Below are 16032 nucleotides of genomic sequence, written 5' to 3' on the forward strand. Positions count from 1 at the left end.
GTGATACATAACACACTGTCCCTTTAATATCAGTGCAACCCACGCATTTTTGTATTCCTTTTTCATCGTTACGATTTTACTGGAGGGCAGCACGGCGACGCAGTGATTAGCCCGTGTGCGGCACAGTTCTGAAGTCATGATATTGGAGTTTGCATGTTCTCTCCGTTTTTGCATGGGTTTCCTCCGGGCACTCCGGTTTCCTTCCACAAAAACATGCATGGCAGGTTAATTGGGCGGTCCAAATTGTCCCTAGGTGTGAATGAGCGAGTGAGTTGTCTGTCTCTGTGTGCTCCAGCACCCCCACGACCCTACTGAGGATAAGCGGTGCAGATGATGGATGGATGGGAGGATTTTATTGGAGCTTTTCTAATGCAAAATCCGATTTGTTCCAACCTCACTAAGACCCTAGCTCCGTTCGCTCCCGAGTAAACTAAATTTGATAGCCCTTCTTTTAATAAATCATCCAAAAAAAACATGATTTTTGACATAGGTAGATTACAAGAAGACATTAAATAAGAGATTTGAGGTTCGATTCCCGGCTCCTCCGTGTTATATGTCGAAGTGTCTTTGGGCAAGACACTGAATCCCTAATGCCCTCAATATGCAGGTAGGCGCCTTGCACGGCTGACTCCCTATTGGTGTGTGAGTGTGTGTGTGTGAATAGGTAAATGTGAAGCAGATTGTAAAGCGCTTTGGGAGCTCTTCATTGACTTGAAAAGTTCTATAGAAATGCAGACCATTTACTATATTCACAGTATTTATAAAGGACGCCTCTGCCGCCGGAGCTTGTGCCAAACAGAAATTCACAAAGTGTATCACAGAAAATATTCTATTGTTTGCAATTTTTTCAAATAAATCATTTATACGTAAAAAAAAATGTGTCGAAATTGTACGCATGTCTTTGCAGGAATTTAAAGAAGCTTTAGGTCCTTCCTTGAAATATCTCATCTCATCTCATCTCATTAGCCGTACCGCTTATCCTCATTAGGGTTGCCGGGGGGCTGGAGCCCATCACAGCCATCTCTGGGCAGTGGGCAGGGGACACCCTGAACTGGTTGCCAGCCAATCGCAGGGCACACGGGGACAGACAACTCATTCGCTCATTCACACCTAGGGACAATTTGGACCGGCCAATTCACCTGAAATGCATGTTTTTGGAACGTGGGAGGAAACCGGAGTGCCCGGAGAAAACCCACGCAAGCACGGGGAGAACATACAAACTCCGCACAGGAAGTCTGGAGCTGGATTTGAACCCACGACAGGTTCCCATGACATGAACTGTGCCGCACAAGCGCTAACCACTGCGCTGCCGTGCTGCCCTTCCTTGAAATATATGAAATCTAAAATTGAATTGAATTGATGTGTCTTGTAAAACATTACCTGCAAAGAGACTGGACATCACTATCCGAGGTAAACATGTAATAAGGATTTTCGAAGAGGAAAAACAGATAAACGACTATCTTCCTTGCTTCCCTTTTCCTTCCTTCCTTCTTACTTTCTTTCTCCCTTTTGTCCTCTTTCTGTCTTCCCTGCGTCCTGTCCTTTTTCTCTCTTCCTTTAGTCCTGTATTTCTTGAGTTCTCTCTTGCTCTTGTTATTTCTTTCTTCCTCCCATCCTGCAGCCCTTTTAATCAACTTTGTGATTAAGGGCGTCACAAATCAACATGACTTGACTACTCAGTCCTTCTTATACGTCCATGAAGAACTACGGTAGCCGACATGGCCCCAGTTTTTGATGACCTAAAAACCCGTTTCCGTTAGCCGGAAATGACGTCACAGCCAGTTCGTCCTTTCTGGAGAAGAATGGCTGCTGTTGACATCGACATGCCGGTGGATACCGAGCCTCGACTCCACAATGTGGCGGATTTGGAACGGTAGGGAGAATCATGATTTCTTTTGGAGTTCATTTTACGCACGCCGCAATTCATAAAATCCGGTTAAAACGAAAGAGCAGACGTACAAGTTTCCCGTACAACCGCGCTATCTTTTGAGCTAGCCTAGTTCGCGTTCGATCGTGTTTACCGCAGTGGATTTGTTTTTTAAATTGTGAATCTAACAAATAACATTTCATTGAAGTATTATTGTAAATAGGTCATCGCTCCTTGATATCGTAAGTCTATATTCTCTCATGGATCGAAGTGAAGCGAGTGTGTTTGTTCTATTATGCAACGAGGCGAAGACCTCGTCAGATTGCCTTTTCTGTCCCTCGAGGTTTTACAAAAAAACTCATTTAGGAAAATAAAGAACACATTTCAATCGACGTTTAGTGGATTTGCTTTCAAAACATTTCTACTTGATCTGCCGAAGAGATTTTACCAAACTGCAAGAAAAAGGTCTCAAGATGCATTAAGGGAAACCGGGGACAACTGTAACGGTCAGTCTGACCAATTGGTGAAACTGAAATGAGATATTCCTCTCTTCATTGTGACCTCACACACGACGTCTGATGTCTCCGTGACATTGTCTCAATGATATCAACCCAAAAACACATTTCGGACATGATTTTCACCTTTTTCTCACAGTTTTTGTTGTCAAATATGCTTAAAATTGGCAAATTCAAATACCTTTATGTCCACATTATTGGCATGGTAAATGATCTGCATTTCTATAGCGCTTTTCAAGTCAATGAAGAGCTCCCAAAGCGCTTTACAATGTGCTTCACACTTACCCATTCAGACACACTCACACCAATAGGGAGTCAGCCTACCTGCTTGTTGGGGGCATTAGGATTCAGTGTCTTGGCCAATGACACTCCGACATATAACACGAAGGAGCCGGGAATCGAACCTGCAACCTCTTGATCCCAAGACGAGCGCTCGGCCTCTACCTCCTAAGCTAATGCCGACTGATTGGCATCAACCCTATGTGTTTATTTTCATGTCAACTAATGATTACATGGAGAATATGTGAGCTTAATTAGTGTCTGAAACGCGTGCCAAAAAGTTAGCAGACAGCATGGCAGACCACTCTGAAAAGTTGCCTGCCCGGCCAGAAAGTTGCCTGTCCCATTTTTCACAACTTGAAACGCAATAAGACGACTCATTGCAAAAAAAAAAAAAAAAATTGTTGAAAAGTATTAAGGATTGATCATAAGAATATATAACAGGAGAACACTTTAAAATTAAGTTTATTATAAATCTACTTATAACATTCATTGCATGTATACGACATGGCTGTTTTCCATCTGCCATCGGTATGTACCTGTATTGACTCGTCTTCATTCCTTCAATGTTTGCTCCAAGCCACGTCAACTCCCTTTGGCACGATGCTTTTAATGTACGTTTACGTTTTGTAGCGTCATAAATTGTGTTAGCTTCTTTTTAATGTTTCTTCTGGGGCTGAGGTTTCGGCTTGATTCCTAACCACTTATCGATTTTTTTTCTTGTGTTCTGGTTGCGTCTACTTTGGAAAACGATATGCAAATGCACGACCTTATATGGCTCGGGAAAGTCCAGAAACACAACACGATGCGGGCTTCCTATTGGCTGCAGAGTATGCAAATTGCCAAACGAACCGTAATCTCCAAACCGAACGAACATTTTGAAATCAGAATAAAGCAAAGGTTTGATTTGAAAAAAAATTAGAATACACCTGTGAGTGTGCCGTCTGGAAAATCCGCTTTTCTCTGGAGTTCAGGTTTGGTGGCTTTGTTAAATTAGTCATAAAAGATATGGTAGGCTCTAACTGAAAAACATCCAAATATTTTGCTTTAATGGCCGTTCGAGTCGTATTTTACTTCCAGAATGGCCGAGGGTACGCTGCGATGTGATATTTCAGGGAGCAGCGTAGCGGGTAGTTCCTGCTCGGTGTCACTGGACATTGCTGCCAATTATCACTCGACTCCGGCGACAGAATTACTGGACGTGAATGCCGGCCCTCTTATTTTAGAGGGCCGGCGCTCACTGCGTTTGAATTTGTGATTCAATGTCAGGTTCAAACCCATGTCTGGGCGAAATAAGAAACTTTTGAGTTACAATCAAACTTGATTTTTACAGAAAAGCAAGCGCATTAAAACCAGGCAAAATTGCGTTCTTGAATTGAAACGAAATACATTCGCAGACTGGAGCGTGAGCCTCCTTTTTATACGGTTTCGTTGATTAGGGGATAGCGTAAAACCCGGGCACATAAGCGCATTCTGGTTCAGGCAGGAATCGCATAGTCAAATGCAGTGTATAAGGCAAGTTTAGACCATCATTTGCCTTACATCAATATTCTTGTTTACCAAAGTGTTCCCGACCTCCACTCACCTTTGTCATTGTGGTTCTCCTTCTGCTTTCCAGTCAGGCGGAAGGCTTCAAAGAGCAAGGCAACGCCTTCTACAGCAAGAAAGACTACTCGGAGGCCTTCAATTACTACACCAAGGCTATTGGTAAGGTCATAGTAACTGTTGAAGACAAATAGGATGTACTCTATCTTCCGCGCTGTATTATAAGGCGCACTCCCCAAGAATAATCTTTTGTAGGGCTGCAACTAACAATTATTTTTATCATCGATAAATTGGATTTCTTGAAGACAATTTCAAATTCCTGCTCTTTATTCAAATATTGAAGTTTTGAACGGATAGAAACGACAGAATATTCTATGTTATCAAAAATAAAGAATCCAACTGTTTGTAAATGAACTTCACAATAAACAAAAATACATACAAATACATGCTAGTATTCTTCCACAGTATTCAAACATCATTTTCTATTAACAAGTGTTTGAATTGTATGCAAAAAAACTCCCAACCGTTTCTCAATCTTATTGTGTGTTTCTTTTGGGTTTCCCAGACGCGTGTCCCAAAAATGTCAGTTATTACGGCAACCGGGCAGCCACCCTCATGATGCTGTGCCGCTTCCGGGAAGCCTTGGAAGATTCCCAGCAGGCTGTGCGCTTGGACGACTGCTTCATGAAGGTCGGTTATAAAATAATAAAGAAAATAAAAAAAATAGCCCATCTTAGGAGTCGTTTCCAAGCCGACTCCTTTGTCTCGTCCCTTAAAGGTATACCCAAATTCTAAAATGTGCCAAATGTGAGAAAATTGTACACGCATATATGCTTCATTGTTATATTCCAACGGCCTGTCTCTTTTTTGACTTCCTGAGCTGCGATGTGATCAGAGTAAGCCAGTTTCCCATACCGTATGAAGATCCTGGGGGACCATCAGAGTTGAATTGGTCCCACCAGAGTCTCTAAGATGTGAGGTGAATCAAAATACCTTTTAGATCTCTTGTGAAGAGGATCACGAACGCCATTGTGTGTATTTGTGCGACGTATCTGTCAGCCGGTTGAATTTAAAATGTGCAAAAAAAAATGTCCTGGTTTAGCGTGACCCCTCTAGACTTTCCACCCACCGGGGTCTCACACAAACACTGCAGTCACCATATTGGTTTATGTGTTGATTCGTAGAAAAGTGTTTAATGGCAAGTTTTGATAGTTTTTGTGTAGAATACAAAGGCGTTAGGTCGCCGGTGGATGCAGTAATGGTACACTAAACAGCGACCAGCCAAAACGGAGCTAACTGGCAAAAATAACAGACGGAGAGCTGACAGAAACTAATCCGGCCGGGATTGAAGCAATAGACACTGCGGGCTAGCTGACTGCTAATGAGTGCTAACTGGGACGATGAACACCAGACCGGCGGACCAGAAACACGGAGAAAGCGGTCAGGTTCACTGGGAACCGACAATGAAAAGCGGCTACGACGACAAACACCGACCAAGTCGGGAATATACCAATGGACTAGCCGCTCACTAACGGGAGCTCACCTGGAGCAAAGAAAACAGGAAGCCTTTGGCGGCTCCGGCGCTAACAGGGAGCTAACTGGATAATGGTATACCAACCGCGAGACACGCGGGGAAAAACCACAAAGGAAATATTACAATCACCTACCTAAAAGGAGGCGAAGGCAAAAAAAAGGAACGGACGCTGTAACTTCAGCAGGGAAACATACCCAAAGACGCTATTACGTGTGCCGAATTGAAAGCAAAAATGCTCTTTTCTAATCCCTTTTAAGGGTCATTTACGCGAGGGCAAGTGCCACTTGTCTCTGGGGAACGCCATGGCTGCCGCGCGCTGCTTCCAGAAGGTTTTAGTCCTGGAGCCCAGCAACAGAGAGGCGCAGCAAGAGGTGAGACCGCTTCGGCTGTCGGTTCGATTTTTTTCTGACTCGGCCGCTCCGACGTATTTCTTTTATTCCAGAATAAGAACGCGGAGGCGTTGCTGGAGTTTGAACGACTGGCGGATTTTGGATTTGAGAAGAGAGACTTCAGAAAGGTCATTATTATCTTCAAACATAGAACTGTTGGTCGTTAACCCGTGTTGTGACTGTAAAACAACACCGATATGACTCAACTTATTATCATTTAATTCAACTGTTTCGATCCCCTCGGGGCAATTCATTTTCACTGATCGTACTGGGCGAGGTACAGTCAGTGCTGTCGCAGCAGAGCGTGCGCCTCATGACCGATTCGCAGGATCCGGTATTCGCGGGCGGTCTCCCATCCGGGTACTGACTAGGCCCGACCTTCTTAGTTTCCCGAGATAGGGTATTCTCGGGGTGCTATGGCTGTAAACAAGTTTAAAAAATGAATTATTATTATTATCTCAATCATTCAGTCATAAAAATACAGGAAAAAAAACTGAATAATACTTTCATTTCACAAATGAATGTCAAGCAATTTGCAGCTTAAATCAAGACTTCAGTTTTCATTCAAGCACTTTTAATACCTGGGCTTTTAAACAATTTTATTAACTTGAGAATGATTTCATGTTATTTAAAGAAATACATTGATCCTTTATTTTGCCTTTGGAGTTTTTGTCAGACCAAATTTTGGGGGAGTGGTTTATTGGTTAAAGTGACAGAGGATGAACATTTTATTAGATTTAGTAAATGGGAAACTGATAGTTTGGTATGTTAGTGTTGTCTGAACAACTCGTTACTGACTTTACCGGGCCTGTCAATCATGTCAACGTTGGTATACCATACACTCATACGGCCTGTTGTTCTCTATTTTCTTTTCGTTTTCAATTGACTTTCAAGATACCAAGTATGTTTTTGCTGTTGGAATTTATCCCCAAAATGCCTTTTTCACACGTTGATTTATGTTTTTTCCTTCTTAATTATGCATTTTTGGGCGGGTACAACTCATACTCCAATGCGCACTTAGGCTTTATTTTGGGCTCGGCCCCTCAAATAATGTTCCTCGGTCGGGTTCGGGCTTTTATACTCGCGGGTGGGGTCGGTCTGTAATTCTTAGGCCTCGTTTTAGTTCTCGTCATGACAATGTGTGGTTTTGGTGCCACTCTTGACCCCAACAATCCAACATTTCTCTATTTTGATTCATGTTTTATGGACCAAGATGGTTCTGGAACTCATGGCAATCATCTCATCTTGAACCAGGTGGTGTATTGCATGGACCGGGCCTTGGCGCTGGCCTCTGCCTGTCATCGCTTCAAAATCCTCAAGGCAGAATGTTTGGCTTTGCTAGGACGCTACCCCGAAGCCCAATCTGTCGCCAGGTAAACCATATTCGTGGCACAAAAGACTTGAATTCTTTGAAAATGCTTGAATTTGAGTCTACTTTTTTTTTTAAGGATATTAAAGTGCTTGTAAATTCTTGAAATTGTTGCCCTGTTTCTGCTTAGAAATGAAGCCAACTTTGCTCTTTGGTAGCTTGACTTTGCCATAGCATTTCTTCTTCCCTCGTGATGAACGGCAGTCCTACGAAGCCTAACGGGCTCCCTACGAGACTGCTTTATGCTACATGTGTATTGTAGCAAAGATTACGTATCAATAAGGCACATTTATTTTGGGCCATGCAAAAAAATAAGAAAAGTGGTTCATTGTAAAAATATCTTTTACTGTTGTTTTGACTCAACACTTATATGGGTGCGGATTTGTCTCAAAACAAATATATTCACGATTGACTCAAGATCTAAAAATCACGTCTTGATAAATGCACACGCGTGAATACAATACTTTTTGCTAGGAAATGTCACCATCGATGAATAATTGAACCCTCCCCGTCGACTGAGTTTATTACCACTTTAAATACAGCGCAAATATTTTACTTACTAACATGTTTTTTCCATGAACCCCTTAAAAATGAGCCTAAAATCCTTATCCAAGACGGGACCAAAGTAGATAGAAGGCTGATTTTGGTTTCTTTTGAAAGGTAACACTCTGAAGTTTAGTCCCAAACTGAAATGATCTACTAACATTGAATCATTTCAATTGGAACACACAGAAATGGAACATGTTACAGAATCTGACAGGCATATTTGAAATCATTTGAAGAGTCTATTTTAAAAGGGGAATAATGGACCAAAACAAACTGATATCAAAAAAACACACGTTAACGAAGCAGATATTCTTTTAGGTGGATTTTTTTTTTGTTGGCGTTTTGAAGTGACTATTTTTACACGGTTGGATTTACCGGACGGTCCTGGATGTATCGAGTCCATATTTGCGGGGAATACTTCAATCGGCAATGCCGGATTTCTAGTTTTGGATTTCATGTTTCAGAATGGTCCGAATTTTTTTCTATTTTGAAATGGCTCATCATATCTCGAATCCCAAGGGTTTAGGCATGAGCAATTTTAGTGACTGGTGACTTTGTGAAGACAAGACTTGATAAAGAGTCTGATGGCCCGCCGTCAGGCCATTGGAATAATAAGGGGTTGAAAAACTGCAATGCAAACTTTGACAGTATGAATAGAAATATTTCACTTGTCTCCAAGTGGGGGAAAGAGGTGTAGGAATCCTGGATATAATCCCGTGACTTTGCGTTTCCTTATCCCGCAGCGACATCTTGAGACTGGACTCCACCAACGCCGACGCGCTCTACGTCCGAGGTTTGTGCCTTTACTACGAGGACTGCACGGACAAAGCCGTGCAGTTCTTGGTGCAGGCTTTGCGGATGGCGCCGGACCACGAAAAGGCCCGACTCGCGTGCAGAGTAGGATTTTGGCCGACGGCTCTCTTTTTAGCTTCCCGACGAAAGGCCTGAAAGAAATGTGTTTTTCTTTAGAACGCCAAAGCCTTAATAGCCAAGAAGAAGGAAGGAAACCTAACGTTTAGGAATAACAACTACGAAGCCGCCTATCGGCTGTACAGCGAAGGTCTCAGGATAGACCCCAACAACAACAAGACCAACGCCAAACTCTACTACAACAGAGCGGCAGCGGGAGCCAAGGTAACACTTGCCTCGCGCGCTATCCGAGCCTGTTTAAAAAAAATCCTATTTTCAACTTACTTTCCCATACCATAAGGAGATTTTGGCAGGCCGCCAGGGTTTAGCTGGTGCCCATAAACTTGTGTTATAAAAAACATTCCATTTTTAAATGCAGTGATCCCTCAGTTATTGCAGTTAACGGGCCCCACAATCACACACAAAAAAAGAAAATCCGGTACGTCGTATCGCACCTTCATCAAAGCCCCCTAAGGGGTTCTACACGGCTGACTGAGAGTATAAGACTGTAACATGATAACAACTATAGATGATATACAAATAATATCACACAATTGCAGGTGATGAATGGTTTGTTTGTCACGATACAAAAATAAAAACACCGTGTCATACAGACCTTGGTTCCGTTCCAAAGTGCACAGCGCACACCGATTGGTTTGTTGTGGTGTTTGTCCCACCCCGCCTTCACTGTGATTAGACGGCTGGGTCAGATGTGACATTGACAGGTGTGGCAAGTTCCCAAGTTCAATGTTTATGGATCTGTTTCAATTCTCTTAAGCCAGAAAAAAGGTTTAGCGCCCAGTGTGCTGTGCAGAAAATCTGCCACTGCAGGCGATTGAAAAAATGTGCTCATAGAAGGAAAGCACTTTTGTGACTACAGGCCCTAACTGGAGCTCTTAAGTTGTGCATTACAATAACCTCCTGTGAACCGTTGAAGAAGAACCGGTATCCTTTCATAGCAATGATCTCAAACTCCTCTCTCATTCGCTCTGTGGGTGTGACTTGTCTGCTGCCTCATTGCTTACACATTTGTCATAGATCTAGCTTCTTGATTTTTGCTATGGGAAACACTTATATATATATATATTTTTTTTTGAATATCTGATTTTTCGATGTATTAGATGAGGAAATTGAACTTGACACGTATTACCTTCTCATTGCTGTCCTGCTTCACCACAGGTAAAAAAATTCAATCAGGCGATCGAAGACTGCACCAGTGCCATCAAGCTAGACGACAGCTTCATCGCGGCCTACTTAAGAAGAGCGCAGTGGTGCGTTTTCAAAGTTTCTCAGTCGTTCTTCCTTTTCTAATTCGATTTTTGAAGGCGTGTGTTATTATTTTGAATGGCTTTTTCTTTGATCTCACGTGTTTGTTTGTTTTTTTGCTTAAACGTTATTTACATTTGAGTGCCAATGACATCACGTCATACCCAAAATCAATGTAATCCAAACGTGGTGGTTTGATTTGTTCCATTTGAGAAGCTTTCTCTCCAACTCAAAAATGACTTTAAGAAATGTTTGAGACACTGTTTTTTCCAGATAAGACTAAATCAGATAGGAGAAAACTTCTGCAAAACTAAGCTTTTTTCATTCATTTTTTTAATAAAAACGTACAGTTGTACCCCTTCAAAATGTTTTACCATTTAAACTGAGCTTTTGACACAAAAAGAAATCTACTAAGTTGTTAAAAAAATGATGGTGGGATTTTATTAACTTCTTAACACATGATGGTTTTTTTGCTTTCCGCAAATCCTTCAAAAAATGTTAAAAGAGAGTGAATTTACTATCCCAAAAATAAGGCCTTGATTGGCTTTCTTGAATTTTCAAAAGTCTTAAAAACATGGCGACATTATTAAGATTTATTTTGATTTGAACTCTCAAAAGATTGAGTAACATTTCCCAATTGTCTTTTTTGATAATTTACTGATTTTTTTTCTCGGCTACATCGTGAGATCACAATAATCGAACCGTCAAAACGGTGATGTGTTTTCAGTCGGGCCTTTCGGAGGAGACTCGTGTCCTGGGTCTAACCACAGTACACATAGCAAGCTTTGGACAGAGATATTTACTTTGGACCATGCCCGGAAAGTGTCCGTTTCATGGGAAGTGGCTGTCCAACAAACGTTTTTCGCCGTGGCTAAAAGCTATGCCGGGTCATGTGCACGAGGCTCCACGTTTTGTGTGGAAGAAATAGTTATGGATTTTGGTTTAGCTCGTTTCAATTGTGTTTTTTAGTCGACTTGGTCTTGAATTGGATTTAGATAAGTCTTAAAAAGTCTTGAATTAAATTTGCCTTAAGCTGTGGGAACCCTGATGAATGGAAAGTTCAGAAAACCTACCGTCCCCTAAAATGGAAGCTTTGTCCAACTGGTTAGAACTGGGAAAATACCTGGTTAGCTTTTTCCAGGGCTGATCCCTATAGGGGGAGCATGGTGTTTCAACGATCGGCACATCTGCCTCTCGGTTCAGAGATGTTCTCCCTCGCCTGCGTGGGTTTTCTGCGGGCTCTCCGCTTTCCTTTGACATTCCGAAAACGTGCGTGGCAGGTTGACTAATTGTCCCTGGGAATGTTTGGTTAAATAGTTTTCTGTCTATGTTTGCGAATCGAAAAATGAACCGATAAAGGATTTCAAAAGAGAGGACATTATATGGAATTTATAATATGATTATTTTGGCAAGATAGTTTTAATAAGCCCAAGTTCAAGTACATGTTGAATAGAGTACCTTGATTGAGACCATGTTATGTGTATTGTTTCTTAGTTTCATGGACACCGAGCAGTATGAAGATGCCGTCAGAGACTACGAGAAAGTGTACCAGACTGAAAAAACCTCAGGTGAGTCTTTGTGGACTCACTTCATTTCTGGACTATAAGCTGCACCCATTTCATTTTTCAAATATACATACATAAGCTTTTTCTGACTTAGACATTACTCCAGTTCTTCCCGCGAGCTATTCCATCGTCTCACCATCCAAGTTGACGTGCAGCAGCCGTTTCCGTCTTTTTCACTCGAATGCTGCGTCGTATCATTTTCTATTTGTATATCCCGCGATGAGGGTCAGTTAATGCTAATTGTATTCACCTACAAAGCGAGTTACCGTGCGTTTAAACGCTCCGATATTGTGACTTCATCGACGCCACCCGTCTCACTCTTACATTTTCTGCTGGAGCGCCCCGCACAGAAACTTGAAACGGTTTAAAGTGCAATACCCCGGTTGTGTATATATTGTTTTAGAGGTAGTTGTGTGATGAAAAGAAAACAAACTAAACCCTGACTTTCTGGCTTTCCTTGATGCAAAATCATTGAGAATATCGTCATAAGCACATTGCTCTCATCTTTCGGGATTAATGCCGATTGCAAGAAGGCCATTTACCTCATAGGTGATTTTGTATCACACATTTGATCCATTTCACTCACTTCAGAAAAAGGTGCTGCTTGTGTTATCAAAGTGACGAATCATCTCATGTTTGTCGTGCGGTCCCTTCTCAAGGTTTCCTCATTTTCCTCATGTTGAGGTTTTTGAGATTTTCCTTGCCCTCGTGTAGGTTGCAGATCAGGGGATGGTGTAGTCTTCAATAGTCTGTGATCTGTGAAGCCCTTTGAGACTCCTTGTGATTAAGGGTGTGGCAAATAAACTTGACATGTCATTACTTAATATTAGAGGTGAATACGTTATATATATATTATATTTTATACCGTATATACCGCCAACTGAAGTGCATCCCTGATTTTTTTGTAGCGACACATTGATAATAAAGGAGATAATAAACCATAGACTAGCCGCACTGCTACATAGGTCGCAGTGTTGAAGTTGTCCGACCAAAGGCTTCAAGTCTGAAAATTTGACAACCAGTGAGGTCAGGTACTAAACCTCCACCTTTGCGTCCAGACCACAAGGAACTCCTGAAGGTGGCCAAGTTGGCGCTGAAGAAAAGCAAGAGGAAAGATTATTATAAAGTGCTGGGCGTGGGCAAAAACGCCACGGACGACGAGATTAAAAAAGCGTACCGCAAAAGGGCGCTCATGCACCACCCAGGTAGGCCATTTCTTTTCTCGTGACACAAATGGAAATTTCTTTCGACAAGCGCCCTTTTCTTCTTGCGCCAGATCGCCACTGTGCGGCCACCCCGGAGGTGCAAAAGGAGGAGGAGGAGAAGTTCAAAGAAGTGGGCGAGGCCTTCACTATATTGTCCGACCCCAAAAAGAAGACCAGATACGACAACGGCCACGACCTCGGGGACGACGGTACATATGACGGCGGAGGTACGTCCGTAATGGCGGTTAGCCACAAGGTGGCGCCACTTGCCGTATCGTTCGTTCATTGACCCTACCACCCTGGCGGAGCCGTGATTCTCAGTCCGGCTATTGTTTTTAAAAGTGCATTTTTCTCCACAGATGTCGACGCAAACTACATCTTCAGGGCTTTCTTTGGTGGCCATGGTGGAGGATTTCCTTTTGAGTCCAATGCAGGTATGGGTTTCTTTTTCTTTTTGAGTATTTTCAGGGAAATCAACGAAATTTGATCAAATATTCATAAAAGGGACCTTGTGTATTATTCAGCGCCTCCTAGTTGTGAAAAAGGCAAGATTGATTTTGAAAGATGAGTAAAAAAATACATGAACTATCACATAAACGTGCATTTTTTTTTTTTAAATCCTCAAAGGTTGAGGAATTCTTAGTTCCTTTACATGGCATGGGCCTCACCTCAAGGGAGCTGACACGATTGTCAGTCATCTTGCTACTACAGCTCCACCTGAAATAATAATAATAATAATAATAATAATAATTTCCTTGTAAATCAATTTTAAAAAAAAAACCTTTGATAGGCTGAGCTTGGGCTCCAACAACGAATGGATCAAATCGATCATTAAAAGTGCTGGCAACGAATGTTCTCCCCAATTCGTTGTGTCGTGCGATTTATGCGCCACTTAGCGAGTTCATTCAATGCAAATAGAAGTGGAGTTGAAGGGGACATGCTTGTAGTAGCACTTTGGTCCAGCTGAGGGCACCTTGACAGTTTTTATTTAAAAAAAAAAAAAAAAAAGGATCTTGCGTATTTGCAGGTGTATAGCATATGTTTGTATAGATTTTGTTTGTTAAGGCACTTGATAAACACATGTTTTTTTTGTATTGTATTATTGAACATTCTTTTGTTTTGCGTAGTATTTTTCAATCTGTCCAAAACATATCTTTGAATGAATAGGAGGGAATTCAAAATGTTTTTAAAATCAGATCCATTGACAAAATAAATGACCCATTTGAATCGTTCATTGCAGCCCTCGAATGGGCAGAGAAAATAGAAGGAAAATAGTGCGCTTCGGTTTTGAGTCTCTGTAGTTTGTCGTCTTCCTTGTGCTTTTTAGCACTCGTTTTCTCTTGCGCTACACAATGCAGTGACATCTAGTGGTCAAATAATACATTCCGTCCCTTTTAATGTTAAAGTGATAAAAACATTTTATTTTTGAAATTTACAACCACAAAAATATTTTTGACACAATTTTTTTTTCTAGTGTAAACCATCCAACTTCCATAACTTTCTTTGCACTAGCGTTATAAGGTTTATTTCAACTGTTTCATTCAAAATGCTATCTATTGCTTTGCAGAAAAAAATACTATCAAATGAATTTTGAAGCATACAATCAACACCGGCAACAGGATGATTTTTAAGAGTGAAGCAAATTGTTCTAAGGCTTTAAGGGAAAATGTTACTTCATTCTAGTGCAGTATGTTGTTTTAAGTCTAACTTTGGATTAAAACGCAGTGGCTTGCGAAACTGTTTCTCCCCCCTGAACTTGGGGACCTTTTGCCACATTTCAAACATCAAGATATGAAACATTTCTTGTGAAGCATCAACAATAAGTGGGACACAATCACTTTGTTGGATATTTTCAACTTTTTTAACAAAGAAATAAACGAAAAAGCACTGCGATAGTCTCAGAGGTCCGTTTAAAGCGCAGAGAACACGATGAAGATCGAGGAACATACCAGGCAGGTCCTGATGCTGGAAAACCAGGAAAGCTCTTGTGATGCTTCACAAGAAATGACAGTTTTATATCTTGATGTTTGAAATGTGGCAAAAGGTCACAAAGTTCAAGGGGACCAAATAGTTTGGCAAGCCACTGTCTATAATTTCTTGATGAACCTTGAACTTGTTTGCGTGTTGCCAATTTCTCACGTGTATGCCCTAAACTCGACTCTGTTTTACTCTGCCTCCCCCTCAAGATTCCGGACCCGGAAATTTTTTCTTCCAATTCGGCTGAAAATAAACTAGGTGCCTGGAATTTGAAAACACAGCTCTCCCCCGTGTACAGCCTCCTCGGAAAACTTTCCCTACCTTTCTCAAGACTTTTGGGATCGGACTGTGCTCTGTTGCGAAATAGAAGTCATGAAACGAGCACCGTCAGCATGTTGTTCTAGTCCAAATGAAAGAGAGCGTTTCTTTTGTCATCGTATTTGATCAGTTTAAGATGCAAAGTGCGCCCCCTAACGCAAAAGGAGGAGAGCTGTCAAAAGCAGACCTCAGGACATCGCCACAAAAGGTCTCTAAAAACCTCTCCGTGGTTCTTCCTTTGCATCATGCGGCAATGTACAGTGTATTTCACATGAATGTATGAAGCCATAAATCTTTCTTTTCCCTCTCTCACTTTAAGTCCTGTTTGCGGTCTATTTATATTCTTCTTAACGATTGGAATTTGAACCTGGATGCGCTTCTTTAGATTGTAATGGACGGTAAGCTTGGCCACGTGGTTATTTGAAGTGCTTTCTCACTAGAATGATGTGATGAGAGCAATCTATTGCCCAAGAGTTGTTTTAAGTGAGCAATTCTAGGGGATACTTTTATGTCTAAGGGCAGTTCATGACGGATGACGACGAGCTTTCCCGGTTTTCCCCCTCGTTCTCGTTCTACCGGTTGAAATTCTCACTGAAACCGCCAGGAGATCTTTCTTTTGTGCTTTGTATTTTTGTGAACATGCTCACGGTTGTTTTTCTTACAAATAAAATGTGGTCGCGCTGGATTTTGACATTGGTTGTTGTCCACACACCGCATTCCTAGAAAATTCCAATTTTGTCCCCTGATT

The 16032-nt window shown here is 41.7% G+C and overlaps 1 protein-coding gene across 1 annotated transcript; it reads left to right on the forward strand.

Moving 5' to 3' along the window:
• Positions 1–1746: 1746 nt before the first annotated feature.
• On the forward strand, positions 1747–15797 carry LOC148347877 (dnaJ homolog subfamily C member 7-like). Its single transcript, XM_088323822.1, has 14 exons — positions 1747–1873; positions 4280–4368; positions 4772–4896; positions 5998–6111; positions 6183–6257; positions 7384–7502; positions 8788–8941; positions 9014–9178; positions 10133–10224; positions 11714–11787; positions 12843–12989; positions 13061–13216; positions 13349–13423; positions 15176–15797. Exons 1-14 carry the CDS (start codon positions 1767–1769, stop codon positions 15211–15213), a joined length of 1530 nt encoding a protein of 509 aa, XP_088179948.1. The 5' UTR covers positions 1747–1766; the 3' UTR covers positions 15214–15797.
• Positions 15798–16032: the final 235 nt, after the last annotated feature.

This window comes from Urocampus carinirostris, chromosome 19 (assembly GCF_059441175.1).
Source record: "Urocampus carinirostris isolate Australia breed hairy pipefish chromosome 19, RoL_Ucar_1.0, whole genome shotgun sequence".
Lineage (NCBI taxonomy): Eukaryota > Metazoa > Chordata > Actinopteri > Syngnathiformes > Syngnathidae > Urocampus > Urocampus carinirostris.